Raw genomic sequence first — 15,302 nt, forward strand, 5'->3', positions numbered from 1 at the left:
AAGATAAAAATAATATAGAAAAAATATTAAACATATAGTATAGTTATATAGGATATTATACCTGGAAGGTAGCGTGTTGCATCCTGGCCACGCTCTCGTTGTGTGCTGCAAGAGCTTGTTCCGCCTGTTGAGGGTCCCGAGGCGGTTCCGTGCGCTGCAACTCTTCACCCCATAGTTCCAAACGTGACGACACCTGGATATTCAAAAACAATATTTGACACGGGTTTTTAATGGCACTTTTCTAATTATAATGTAACATTGTTAACTATTTTTATTCCTTATCACAGAGAATAATGCATGAGGTAATAAAAAATATCGTTTGTATAGCGTAGCGTAACGCGGCATTCCGATATCAGTCATGAAAACATTTTGTTTATCTAATATTACTGTATAAAAATGTTAATATATACAATACATTACCTACTTAGACATTATTGAAGCCTTACTGCCGAATGTTATTTATTATATTTTACTTTAGGAAAACTTTATGGAAAGCAATAACATATCACTGACATGTTTAAACTGTGTTAATATTAAAGATGTTTTATTTATTTATTTATTTGTATGCATGATATGAAAAGTTCTACCAGAATTACCAAACTTATTTGTCGAAGAATACATAACTCTACAATACCAGATGATATACCAAAAAGAGCTGATATTCAACTTGTAAGGAAACGAAGCAGGGGATGAGCTGGACTATGTATAGACTGTATAGACATTTCAAAGGGATTATCATCAATTTAATAACCTCCAGGGCATCTCTCTCGAAATGTCGCAGTTGCAGTGTGAGTTCCAGTCTTCTCTCACGGTCGGACCAGAGTTCTTCAAGGGCACTTCGGGTTCCTCTAAGTCTCTCCAGCGTCGACTCCACCGCCGCTGTGCTCGCTGCCTCCGTTTCTCCAGACGACCTGAACGATTAACACGAATATTCAATTAAATTCACAAATCCCGCTCGAATTTCTTCTACGCAACAGGACAGAACAGGCAATGAATTGTCACCTCTGACTTCTTACACAGCCATTTACTATTGGCACGAATATACACTTACATGCCTTCAATTAAAAGTGATAATTATATCCAAAAAATTTTAGGACCTAAGTTCCGTAAGAAAATGGCAAAATTCAATGGTATGTCCATACAAACCTCCATCTCAGGCACTGGACCGGTGATTTGTGTCTATGCGACCGCCGATGATACTTGAGCATTTTATACAAAAATGTTCATTTCACCGACCGGTAATTTAACAGTTCGTACACTTCGTTAGTCGTTTATCATGGACTATAACGTCGTCCTGAATGCTAATTATTGAATTAATCAAAGTTAAATTTAATATCAGGAAGTAAGACTGTAATTATGTGCGAAGAGACTTATAAAATTTAAAAATTCTACACCAACACCGAATACGGTTACTGTCACCTAAACATTTTACGGTTTTCTAACACAGTGCACGTCTGTTTTGTTAATGGAATGACGTATAATTGTCGATAATAGACAGTAATGACTGTGATCATAAATTCAATTCTCCCGAGTTTACACTACATGGGATTGTATCGATTGTAAGTTTGTTGATAAATACATGACGTGATCATATAAGCTGCGGATATAATACGAATACCTATCGTATATATCATTACATCATAAAAATGTGAGCCATTTCTCGAAGTATAAATATGACGTTACAACTTATATTCTGTCCCAAGACATAATTTAATCACGTTGTCTGATTCAATGAAAATTAATAAGGAATTTACAATTAATATTGTCGCGTTTCGATAACATCTTATATGCAAGCGAATTCCGATTCCACTAATACACTACCTGTTCAAATATGTCTTTTAATTTACCGCCGACGCTTGTACGCATAACTCACCAGGCATGCAATAACGATATGAGATGAAATTGATCACGATACGTAGTTGAAAAAAAACACTATAATCCGATACATTGGAAGCTCGCATTGAAGTCAGCAATTGTTTGGGAGATGTATAGATATTTCGTGTGACGATGTTTTCTAATGTCGCCGGAGCGAGGCATTCCTCACGCGTCAGCAGCCAATCGGAACAGAAAGATACCCGTAGTGAAGAAGCGGTACAATTAGTGCTTACATACGTTATTACCACACAACATCGCCGATGAACTTGAATTTACTCCTGGGTCAATACAACTACGATGTAATGACTATCAAATATAGAACAGACACTATATAAATATTGCAATGATGTTCGAGTTTCAATTCCGTTAAAAATTACATTAATTTGTCAGTATATAACACGAGGCATTTACAATTTATACGGTCATTACGCTAGTATAGCTATTTGGATGTAGGTATTGCGGTTGACGACATCGACACAACATAACACAGAATTACAACAGATTAATCACAGTCAAGACAAGTGTGCTGTGTGATAGTTGAACTTTCTTCTGTATGCATTCAACAAATCGACAAACGTACATTTATATCGTTAGCACACTATCAATAGTGTAGTATTAGTTAATTACTCGTTCTAATCAGTGAGGCGGTTCAAGTTAATATATGAAATGGACATAAAATTTTACGAGCATAACACTCGTAAATAAGATCACATGAGATGAGTGTTTTCTATGTGCATGTCGCATAGCGGCTGGCCGTCCGACAATTAGGGCTCAGTGGTGGTTTTATAGCACGTTAAATTGCATCTATTGAAGATACATTGTATCCGGTTTTATAGACGAGCTGCGGGAGAACGTCTCGCGCTTTTTATTTATGTTTATACAATCAATTACATGCGTCGCCGAGTTTAAAAATAGATAATGACCGACGAAAAGAATATGTCAAAACAAATAATGTTTATTGAAATGCACGAAAATAATATCGATTGGCCGTGGCTATTGCAGCCGTAATAATACGTTATTGGTCAAGTGAAAGTCGATGAAAATCGTCAAGCTACGATTCCTACATACCAAATAAGTAGCCGTGTTGTACGCACATATAACGATTTGCTACGACTATCAATAGAATTGAAGAATAGCAATTAGTAATTTTGCTCAAACAGCCTAACTGGAATATACACAGAAAGAAAACATAAGTAACAAATGTGCAAATGATAATTGTCAGATTCCAAGATGATATCTACTTAGGGTAAATATCACACAGTCCGACTGGTAGAGAAATATTCGATCGATACCTAAAATGTGGGGGACAGGGAGATAAGTGAAAAACACTCACTGCTTAGAAAAAAAAAATAAGATAAATATTATCATAATAAATACTATCGTCGGTTGTGTTGTTGAGCGGACACAGTCCAGTAATGTATAGAAAACTATCGATAGCTTCATACGTACATGTATAGAAAACTATCGATAAATATGTATATATACACACGAACCGTGTACCGTACATATAAAACAGAGATTCAATACACACGATTAATGTTGGTCGGTTCTCATTAAAAAGTGCACTCGCTGCGCTCTAAAGCGCACTCGCTAACTGCCACCGTTATAAAAAACGTATTTTATATTACGAGCTTTGGACTATAATATTATTTAATCGTGATTTCTACGAGGAAAAATTAAATTTCACTAAAACTATTAAATTTATAGCATCAATGAATGTCGATGTAGTGATTATTTCATATTTATAACATTAAAATCTACAATCGTATTTATTTCATTGCTATTAATGCCGTTAATTTATTGCGAAACTATTCTAAGTTGAATGCAATCATATTTTACTATACCGATATATAACGAACGGTGAATTATGACTGATATAAAATAAAAAAAAATTAAGTGATAATTATATCACATACATAACACCCTATACATATATAATTAAGGCGCTTTCAATCAATACAAGTAATACGTTTCAATGTCCATATACGTCTTCTATGTAGAAAATTGAACTTCCGATTCCCATGCGCCGAGACAATCACAATGAAAATAGTTATAGGCTTTCTAAATGGCTATAGTTGAATATATCAATCAACAATAATGATTCCGCTTCGATTATAATTAATGCTATAAAAGCGATGTTGCTTGACATTGGCAAGTTAAAGAGATTTGTATGCGTTTCTTATTAGTTTACATATAAATATACTATTCTGTTGATTGTAATTAAATATCTATACGAAAATGTCTACGTGTGTACACAAGCGAGTTATTAAAAGTTACTAAGAGATTATGAGACGAGCTGCTCCGAACCGAGGGGTCTGTCAGGAGCTGTAGAGTTGAACGACGTACATTTATATGTAATAAATCGATGTAAAAATCTTTTATAACACAATCATATCAGACTGTGTAAATAAATGAAGTTAAAGGGATAATCTGTCTTGGTTAATTTGAGATTTAATTATTTTATATTTTTTTTGCAACTATTATAAAATCGGTAATAATACGCAATCACAATCACGGTGTAACGAAATGCCGTGAGAGAAAAATCACGTAACAGCTGAATTCCATAATGAACCAGAACGTATTTATTTAATTAATACATATATAAATAAATATTATAAACAATTGAACGTATGAGAGTTTATCAAATTATAGTTCTAGAAGGTTCACAATTCACGATAAAATTTATAACAAATACGTATAATACATATATTCGTTCGATTGTATTGTACGTTAGTGTGCAAGTCGCTCCGATGTGATGTAGCCAGCCGTCTGTGACGTTGGATTTTAACGTATTAGGTCGAGACGTCTGACGGGATGCAGCGTGGGGTTGTGGGAGGCGGGATCCATCTCCGGGGCCCGCCTGCCCTCGGATAGAAGCAGGAAACAACGATTGTGAGACAATTTAAATCATTGATCAAGATCAACTATTGTCGTCAACTTCCCGACAAAATCAAAACGACCGTCTCCACGGTAATTTATACACAACTACGATTTATACTACAATATTTCACACCGAATAACTTATGCGTCAAATAACCTAATAGTTCTTGTTTGGATTAAATTTAAAATTAACATTTGGGAGCAAAATTTATTAAAAATAATGAGATCTAAGATTTTCGCGAGTTTTATTCATTTAAATGAAACTAGTATTATTCGGATATACTACGCGGATTTTATTATTTAAAAACTACATTATCCCGACGTTTCGGTTACTTTGCAGCAACCGTGATCACGGGCAGACGAGGTGACACCTCCAATAAAATCCGCGTAGTATATCCGAATAATACTAGTTTTGATTTATTTAAAATAATCTGAGTATCGATAATATTTTGAATCGAGGTTAATTCTACAATCAACTCGGACCGAGGCACGGAAAATTGATTAAGTACTATGAAGTTAATTACAGATAGACGTTTCGGCGAACTATATAAATAACGACGACAAATATTTTGACAAGAAATATAATTATGTTACGTCCTATAGAAAATTTACCTGTACATATAATGTATACCTAACAACGTACAAGGCGAACGAGTACAGACTGGATTATATGAAAATATACAAATCACACACAATACGTTCTGATAGTGAATTCACTAATACGATATACAATACAAATTAGTAACGTGCCAATCGATTTTTGTTAATTATTTTGTTAATATTATTAATATGGTAAATCAAACAGTAATACATATAAAATTATTTTTAAACTACAACATAGAAATTAACATTATTTTACAGAATCTTTTTATAATAACACATTTTGTTATACATTAAAATTGTCAAATGTAATGCATTCAACTTCAACTCTGCCAGAGTTATTTAAAAATATATATTATTATCACAATCGCTATTTGTAAGGAGAACGTGTAGAGAACGGGGGTGGACAAAATACGTCTAAGAGCGACCCTCACAAAATTATTATGTAAAGAAAACATAATAGATCAATCGAATCACAGCAACTCGGAACAAATTCTAACTCACACGTCGTTTTTAACAAGAATAACATTGAATATATGAAATAAAATAAATAAATTTTACAAATAAAATATATCAATAACTCAAATAATAACTTCACGATTATACTTATAGATTAACATGATGCAAGTAATTTTTTTTTAATACCGTTAATGCGAAAATCAAATGTTTTTACAACGAGATCGCGTAAGTCACGACGAGTGAGCCGAGCGAAAGACGTCGTGGCGCGATTTGAGCAGATCGCGAACTGAGCTATACGACTTACGAGTCACGACGCTACCAACTTTGTACAGCGCCATTTTAACCATGGCTATTATGATATAACGAAAAATAATATATTGTATATATATATATATGTATATATGTATATTGATTACTTCGTTATAATGAATATCTTTTTGATCTTTAAGTATTACATATTTTGTTTAATATTACATTCATCATAATACAAGCAAGTACTAGGAGAAACGTAAAATTTATCGTAATGCGTATTTCAATGTAGGGTATAATGAGGGCTTTGTGTGTGCCCCTTGTTATTTTTTTTTTTTTTACAGAAGCACTGCTTTCGAGTACATCCATTCAGGCAATGGCAGCTCTTGAATACGCAGAGCACTTAATGTCGAGCAAGAATGTTATTCATATGTAATTACCTATATATTAACAGCGAAATATAAATTTACATATACGCTTACATTCGTATTATTTAAAAATTTACGTGTTTGATTTTTTTTGCGTACATTTTCGGAGTTCTTAATGTTTTTATTTTAAGTATATGAAATAAGCTTTTTAACTTTAACCGACAGTGAACCGCGTAAATAGATTATATTTATTACAATAATGTAATACTAATACTAGTGTACTTCGTAAAAAGGGGATCGACTATATGTAAGCATACTTTTTCTTTCCTAAATATTCAACAAATGATTTATTATATCTTAATAAGAAAAAAAAATTAACTAAAGATGATTTGTTTTAAGGAAAAACCGAGTGAAATCTATGTATATGGCATAGCGTATAAAAAGTGCGGCAGAGTTCCAAATCAATATGCTAGTTAATAACTTACTGCTACTTTGTCTACGAAGTTGAGGAAGGTAAGGTAACGAGTTGCGGCTCTTGAAAAGGGCATGAATCTCCAAGTCATCCTAAGGCTTGGCGCCACTATTATAGAAGCCGTTTATCCTCTTACGGTAAACAAGTTACACAGGAGCTGAATCATTGCTAACATATCATTCTGTACATACATACTGTATTGACCGATATATTTTGCTTAGTTCTATTAATAAATATATATAATACCACAAAAAATATAAATTAACGTGTACGTGAACGCTAAACTGAACTAGCCAGACTTAAAACTGGTCGCGTTTGATTGCACCAAATTGTTAAATGTTCATATATGGTGGAAACGTTGAACGACATTTTTAATATTAGTAATCAGCTGGCCTACAATCGCGGCTGGCATAGTCATGGCCGTTGGCGAAAACTTGCTAACATTTTCCTGCAACTCTCCCTCGTGTTTGTAAGAAATTTCTCCATCGAAGTAAAAACAAAATATCATAAAATTTCTTTAGGATTTTTTTCTCATGATTGAGTCATTATAGTATAGTTATAAATGAGGCGGGACGAGAGAAAGTATTGTGACGTATATATTTTTCAATACGAAAAATCCAAATGAAAACTCTTGTCTTTAATTATCTGTATTAATTACATTTTATACAATAGTCCATGTAAAAAAATTACAATGCTGAATGTCGCTGGAGAATACATAAGTGCCGTTGTGGAATACACGTTGGGAACAAGAATTGGGTCGAACACCGAAGAGGTGACACAGTACCAGTAAAGTGGTCTCTTTGACATATAAAATAAGTGCTAAGAACGCTGGAGCACTAAAAATGTGGGTAAAGTACTGAAATTTTAAATTAAATTTTTTTTCATACTACGTAAAAGAACTATATAATTTTTTTTTTAATTCGATAAGAAATATTTAACAATAAATAACATAATAAGTCTCAATTAAATAATGAGAGAATTATGAATTACGTATTGAAAAATTCGAACTATTTTGGTGGTTAGTGTTATGTGCAAATAGATATTTAAAAAAAAAAACAAAATTGGTTACAGTCCTTTCGTCACTGGTTTCAATGATTCGTATGGTATTCCGTAAATGTTAAAACCTACGTATCACACAAGCCAACAGGATAGCTCAATTAACGGCAGTTAATAACGTGAGAATATATTTTTTTTGTTTTCTAGTCCTCTTGTATATTTTTCTATGTTGTTTCTGTAGAAGATGCGCTTAGACGGAGAAATCCGATCTGTATCAGCATATACCACCCTCATTTTAAATAATCAATAGAAAAATTAATAAGCGAATATGATTCTGAGTATGCAAGGTAAAACCTTGAAGTATATGGACTTCTTAACGACATTACCAACTTCCACAGACATGTATTCATAAAATTTATGAACTTTTTAGCTTTCCTTGTTTCAGACTACCTGTTTTCTAACTCTGATCTGACTCTGTTATGAAGAGATGAGGTTTCATGTAACACTGGGACCACTGGTTGGTAGTACATAGTTATATCAATAGAGTTGTGATGCTGTTAACGATATATGTAAGTACCTTAAATCCTGCAGCAAGGCCTCTCCGTGTGCGATGGTGGCAGCACAAGCCTCGAGCGAGGCGGCACGGTGTTGAGCGCACTGCTCGAGAGCACGACGCGCCGCCTCGGGACTCTCGTCGGACGTGCCACCACCAACCCCACCACCGCCACCACCACGCAGAGTCTCCAGCCATTGGATCAGCTAGACAACAGTATAAGTAAATTAATCCCATAACAATATAATAAACATTATATAACCAGTAAAGCATTAATTTGTAGTCTGTAATGAATGATTGATTTATTCATTTAATTTATGCCTTCTACAGCTCAAGGGAATGCAAAATTTTAATACTACACTATCGACAATGCTTAGGTCTATATAATGTACGTAAACTTGTTATAGTGAACTAACTTCTTTCTCGTGTGTATAAAGGAGCACGGCGAGGTCTAGCCGTCTCCGTCGCCGGTCGACGCGTGCCGCGAAGGCCGCGACATGCGCTTCTAGTTCCCGAGCCACGCCCAACACCTCCTCCGCCTCACACTCGCCGGACCTCGCCAACTCCTCAGCAGCCGATAGCAGCTTTTCCGCATTCGTGTAAGTGTTCTGTGGATATAGTAACGTATATTTCAATACATCCCTCTACATATATAATCTAAGTCTATTAGAAAAGCTTGTATATATACCTGAGCGACATTTTCAAAATGTTCGTGAGATTTCTGATACATTCGAGCTTTGTGGAGATTCCTTCCAATACCAGTGTTTTTCATGAGAAATTTTTCACCGTGATTGCCAAGCCAGTCGAGCACCTGAAAATATATTTTAACAAATTTCATATTTAAATTGAAACCAAATTCGCGTATTAAGTCAACTAGTATTTAAACTGTGATACACTTATATAAATATATTTTTATATTAATACCGACCTGCCGACAGTCCTCCTTGTACAATAGCAAGGCAAGTCGCTGGTGCAATTTAAGTCGTGCCTGATGGTAACGCGCTTCTAGTGCACGGTGGTGGCCCAGTATCTGATGGATGACCGCCAGCACGTGGTTGGCGCCCGAGCTGTAGTCAGCGGCCGGGTCACCACCGCTACCACCCGCTGAACTCATAGAGCCCTCGCTCTACAGAACAAACAAAGTTAATAAAACACTTTTCACGAGTAACATTACAAATTATTTCCTATATAATCATTCTCACCATATCCGCAGGATCCGTCTGATGACAAACTTGTACGAGGTGGTCAAGTTGGTACAGCAGTTTCTTGCTTGTCGAATGGACCTAGAGCGAAGATTGTCTTAATATAGTACTAATAGGATGTTTGCCAATAGTTAATATACAAAACAATTGCAAATATTTTTCTGAAGTAAAACTATCATAGTATTAAAAAATGCGAGTTTTATAAAAGATCATTAAATTTTGCGACCTTCACCACGAGTTTAAGATATAAGTCGAGTCTTTAAACTTTGGTAATTTATCATTTAAACAACGATTGTTATAATCATAGCAAATACAATAAAACAAAATATAATTGCATTATCGCATTACAGACAAATTTGTAAGTGATTTTGAAGTCAATACCTCAGTATAAGCCTGGCACATATGTTCGTACAGCTGTCTATGTCTCTGTGTGTGCTGTTCGAGGGCGCGAGGATCAGAGCAGGGCGGTGCACCTGGGCCGCCTGTAGCCAGCTGTAGAGCCACAGCACATTGAGCACCCCAACCGCCTACAGCGCTAGCGTACGCCTCCGCCTTGTGGTGAAACACCACGGACAGTGACAGCACAGCTGAACGCTCTTCCAGACCTTCAATACAGAATTACACATTGATACATAAAAAAAATATAATTAGCTGATCATTATAATGTTAGAAAAACTAAATCAGATACTAAAATTTGGTTAATTTTTATTTATGAAGAAAACAAAATAATAAATTTTTTTCTTTTATGAAATACAGTAAAATACGTTTTTATGGACGTGTCTGTCAGTTCCCTTCGATGTCATCATACAAAGATTCCACTATAGTTAATGGTGTAGAGTTCACAGTACTAGCGTTTAGTGTTGAACAACTATATTTCCATGCTATAGTTTGAAAACCAAAATATCTTTGAAGAAATTCTGATGTTTGAGCCATCAGATCGTTTACAAGCTCAATACTATTTCAACTTCTGTACTGATCGCTTTGTACCAGCGAACTCTTGAGGGATTATCGCTATATCAAATAAATGATCGCAAATATATATTACCATTAGAAAGTTGTTTGTAGGCTCTTTCGAGGCGATGTGCGAGGGCTGTGATCTCTGGTTCCGCGTAGTGTCTTTTGTCAGCAAGGCGTCTCGCGGCAGCTGTGACGCGCGTCACACTCGGTCTGCCCCCACCCGTGCAGGCAGCGGCAAAACTATACACATACATGAGATATATCAATATCAATGGTATCGAGAATACGACATACCATTCTCTGAAAGCTTGCATTATGAAATCATTATTCAAGAAGCGTATGAGCGTTTAATCATCACGCATTAACAACTAATTGGATGCGAACAGAATATGTGAGCGGTAGAATAAATCAGTTCAATCGATCAACACAATCGTTCCAAATTAATTGACCGAAGACCCTTTGAATAATGTACTTATAAAATCATTTAGGTTTCGTCTCGATTATCGTTATCTATATTAACATACGTAAATATTAACAAACCGAGCGTGTTCTTCCTGGAGACGTTTAGCCGCTGCGCAGGAACGACCAATTTCAACGTAGGTAGATAAAAATGCCGTACGATGATTAACAATCCATTCCAACATCTGAAATTTATTTACAAGCTCATAGTTAATCATTTGATTTATATATTTATATATTTATCCAGTTGTATGTTGTATGTATGTGAACCTTTTCGCAGTCCTGTTCGAAAAGCCTGAGTTGGAAGCACTGGTCCAGTTGTATCTTCTTGTGCTGCCACAGCTTGTGCGCGTGCTGATGTGCCGACCGCACAGCCGCTAGCTGGGCCCGCAGAGCCCCCGGGGAGCCGCAATGGAATGTACTCTCGACAGCCGCGCCGCTCGCCTCCGTGCAAGCCGCTGCAGCCGATTCCAAGCGTTGCACCACCAGTTCACCTGATTATATCACAAATCGTCACACATGAAGAATAACTTAAAGTTTAAAATAATATATCCATACATTAAATATTGAAGTAATTGATCACATCTCATATACGACTAAAATAATACAATACATGATATAGCAAAGGAATATAAGATACTATAACAATTTTAGTATTTATACGTATATTATATGCCATTGTTTCAAACTATAATTATGTATGTTGGGGACGCTGGTCTATCACGGCGTTATTTAATTTACCCGCATCTATTATTAAAAGCTATTCTCTGAATAATCAATAATACTAACACAATGTGCATACATAATCGTGTTTAAGATATTTTAATAGAATTCCTTTATAATAAATATCAAATATCAGAATGATTCTATATGAGATGTTTCGTTTTTTTTTTGGTTATAAAATAAAAATCACATTTTTGAATTAATTAGAACTGAAGAGCACACCAACACAAATACGGCAAATGTTTACTTAAATGAAAAACTCTGTTAAATTTAAGATGAAGGTGCGAAATTAAGGCGAAAAAACTGAAGGAATTATTCGAGCATCTTATTATTGATTAGCTATATTAAAAGCATATTTTTTTTGTGTTATCTTTGGAAAATCTGTAAATACGTTCTGATTTTCACATCTGTAAATAGGTTTTGTATGGCAGAGGAAATAAAATGAGAATTACATTGTATCCAGTTACGTGTAAGTCCTAAAGGGAATTTTAGTATGTTATCTTAATGTTAAAAGGAAATATAACTTTCAATAAGGAACACTCGTTCCGAAACCAGGATCAGGATCATGATAAAATCCAAGCATTCACACAAGCAAAGCCGTTCACAAAAGCTTGTTTTATTTTATAAAAAAAATAATAATATAAAACACGAAAGAACCGATGTATGCTTCCTCTTACATTATAAAAAAAAAACAACATTAGCACTAAATTTTTATACAAACAGTACTAAAACAAAACGAGGACAAAGAATTTGAACAGTTAAAGGATAAAAAAAAACAAGTTTCAAAACAAGTTTATTGCAATGCATCAAGTGTGTCACGCCAGACCATTGATATTCATGAATTTAATATAAAATATATTAAATTTAAATAAAAATAAAAATCCAATTTTATATCTAAGTATCAACGTTGCCGTTTGTTTGTCAATCTCGTTACGTACCATCAGCAACAATATGATAATAATGAAAATATCGCACCACTAGAGACGGATGGCTTCAAACAATCGAAGCACATGTCGATGTACCAACATCATTCAGTGTGTTATGATTATTAAACAACTGCTTGCCACATTCCACAGCCCGCACCGCGCGGTACGGAGAATGAATCGAAGAATTCGCGCAATCACATTAGAAACCACATTATAATCACTATACCGATTTTTAATTATAAATAGAAAATTATTACAACATCTTAGACCTTCGAACAGTTCCTTCGCCGTCGTTTCCTCTGTGTCCGCTCTTTTTTTTTTTTTACCGGTTACGAACCGACGAGGCATCACTAATTAAATGAATAATATATCATAGTGATGGATACAACTTAAAAGTAAGAGAGTGTAATTTAATTGTTACGGTACAGTAAAGTTTGATCAAGACTGACCTTGAGCCTCTAATTCGTCGACGGGCATTTTTGCCAGGCGCTTGTTGATGTCGGCGTGATTGTCAATAGCTCGTCTCGCTCCACTAACGTCGTTAGCGAAGTCAGCACGAGCCACGTCTTCTTGTAGGTCGTCTAAACGGTCCAAGAGTTCGCCAGCCTGCCACATCAGCTCTTCCAATGCCTGGCGAGAAATAAAAAAGGATATTGTACACGAAATAAAAAAAAAAATACGGTATCCAAATCCTCAAACCATAAAATAATAGCTTACCAATCTCAGATCTATCCATTGCGCATGGTCATATTGAAGAGTGCCCTCCAGGTCTGGTGTTAGTTGTGAGCTATCTATTACTTTGGGCAGTGCTTCTAAGCTTATCATCGTTGTCTAAAAACATAATAATTGACATTTAATAATTCACTAAGGGACATTTTATTGTTCCACACATTATAAGATTCATTATTACCTCAAATTTGTATTTATGTGCTCCGATGGTTGTGCGTTGTTTCTGCCAGAAATTATCTGGCTTAACTACAAGTGCTTGGTGGACGGATGAAGAAAAATGCTCTTGAAGAACTTTCAGTATAGGCTTGATGGCTGCCCATGCTGAACCTCTCATATCAATTAAAATAGTAAACCCAATAGATCTTAAATTGTCGCTGCAAATAATAATAAAATATGACAAAAATTATTCATTTTTATGGTATTGTAATTTTTTGCTACATATTTTATAAACATTACTGAGTTGTTTGTTACTGTATGTTCATTTTTAATTTAAAATATCAATTACTAATCACAGCTAGAAGTAACTTTATTACATGTTTAACTGTAAAAAACAGTCATATAACCTTACATAGTGAGACAATTACCTGGGTATGTTGATAAGGTAATGCAATAAGCGTCGATAATCGTCGGGCGCTACTCGATCACGGCGTGAATTTGCTGGGAACCATATGATGGGTCCTCCACGGCGGTCACGACCACCGGTGAGGGAAGCCACGCGCTCCTGGAGGAGTGGAAGCACATCCAAAGCACGTGCCCCCACCTCCATTGTCAATGATATCAAGAGGTATCTCTCAACTGGTCTAAAACAATTTGTTTAATATTACATACCACTGAAAATAATATTAGAATTTTCAAATGATTCGACTATAAAGAATTTATTGTTTAAAATTAAAAGTATACATTAGATATGTTGCTTTGTGTAGAAAATATTGCAGAGTCCCTCCCCTGTTACATACATAACACTTGGTATTTTGGATTGCTTGTCCCTTTATGCTTTAATTAATTAAATATTATATTTAAAACATTAAATAGTACATCACTATCATATGTTATAATAGAATTTTCTATCCACAATTCAATTCTTAAGAACAAAAGAACTGTTGAGACAACAAAATTGGTAAACCTACAATTATAATATATGTCCAACATTACTACCAAATGATTTCAATATTTCATAATACATAGAAAATTATGACACAATATATGTAAGATTGAAAAAATGCAGTGTCACTATGGCAAGTTTACCTAAAACAATCAAAATTGGTGACAATTACTGTAGTTATTTTAGAGGATATTGTGTTCTGGTTTACATGGTTAAGATTTATTGCGGATCCACTGGATGCTTTATCATATTTAATTGACAGAAACAATCAATCCTTTGTTTGTACACATTATTATTATTAATTAACAAGCTTTTTCTATATAGGAATAGGAATTTAAATACAGGATTTACTATATAGATAAAATTTACTTGAATTACATTTTTAAATTACATTTATATTATTAAAGTATGATCATTGACTCTTAGTAGTTATCACAAGCCACTAAATAGTTTATATATTAATAGGCTGCTATCACTACATTATTTAAATTAAATGTATATGACCTTGATACGTAATTTGTTTATTGATAATGAGTAAAATAATCAATAACACAATATATAATATAACAATTGAATCATAAATTAATTCAAAATGTTCATATTCCATATTTTTTATAAACCATACTAACTATTAGCATAAAACAATACGTAAAGACAAACAAACAAACGTGTATGGTCTAAAGCGAACTTGATATTAAGTTGAAATCGTTTCTCTACAAAGCGTAAGACCAACGCCAAGTCCAGAACAAGGG

The 15,302-nt window shown here is 34.5% G+C and overlaps 1 protein-coding gene across 4 annotated transcripts in view; it reads right to left on the reverse strand.

Moving 5' to 3' along the window:
- LOC116777140 (triple functional domain protein) overlaps positions 1-15,302 on the reverse strand; it is a 58,949-nt gene that overhangs the window by 43,279 nt on the left and 368 nt on the right. For all 4 annotated transcript variants that reach the window (XR_009753481.1, XM_061526522.1, XM_061526523.1 and 1 more), the window contains exons 2-16: positions 14,033-14,248; positions 13,630-13,822; positions 13,437-13,550; positions 13,169-13,349; positions 11,341-11,564; positions 11,152-11,255; positions 10,700-10,851; positions 10,036-10,259; positions 9,655-9,735; positions 9,381-9,578; positions 9,141-9,263; positions 8,869-9,060; positions 8,477-8,658; positions 752-911; positions 62-193 (exon numbers count right to left, since the gene is read on the reverse strand). Coding sequence is in view for 3 of the 4 variants with exons in the window: in XM_061526522.1 (XP_061382506.1) it covers positions 62-193; positions 752-911; positions 8,477-8,658; positions 8,869-9,060; positions 9,141-9,263; positions 9,381-9,578; positions 9,655-9,735; positions 10,036-10,259; positions 10,700-10,851; positions 11,152-11,255; positions 11,341-11,564; positions 13,169-13,349; positions 13,437-13,550; positions 13,630-13,822; positions 14,033-14,214 (2,442 nt within the window). In the remaining variant the exon portion in view is untranslated. The remainder of the gene's footprint in view (positions 1-61; positions 194-751; positions 912-8,476; positions 8,659-8,868; positions 9,061-9,140; positions 9,264-9,380; positions 9,579-9,654; positions 9,736-10,035; positions 10,260-10,699; positions 10,852-11,151; positions 11,256-11,340; positions 11,565-13,168; positions 13,350-13,436; positions 13,551-13,629; positions 13,823-14,032; positions 14,249-15,302) is intronic.

This window comes from Danaus plexippus, chromosome Z (genome assembly GCF_018135715.1).
Source record: "Danaus plexippus chromosome Z, MEX_DaPlex, whole genome shotgun sequence".
Lineage (NCBI taxonomy): Eukaryota > Metazoa > Arthropoda > Insecta > Lepidoptera > Nymphalidae > Danaus > Danaus plexippus.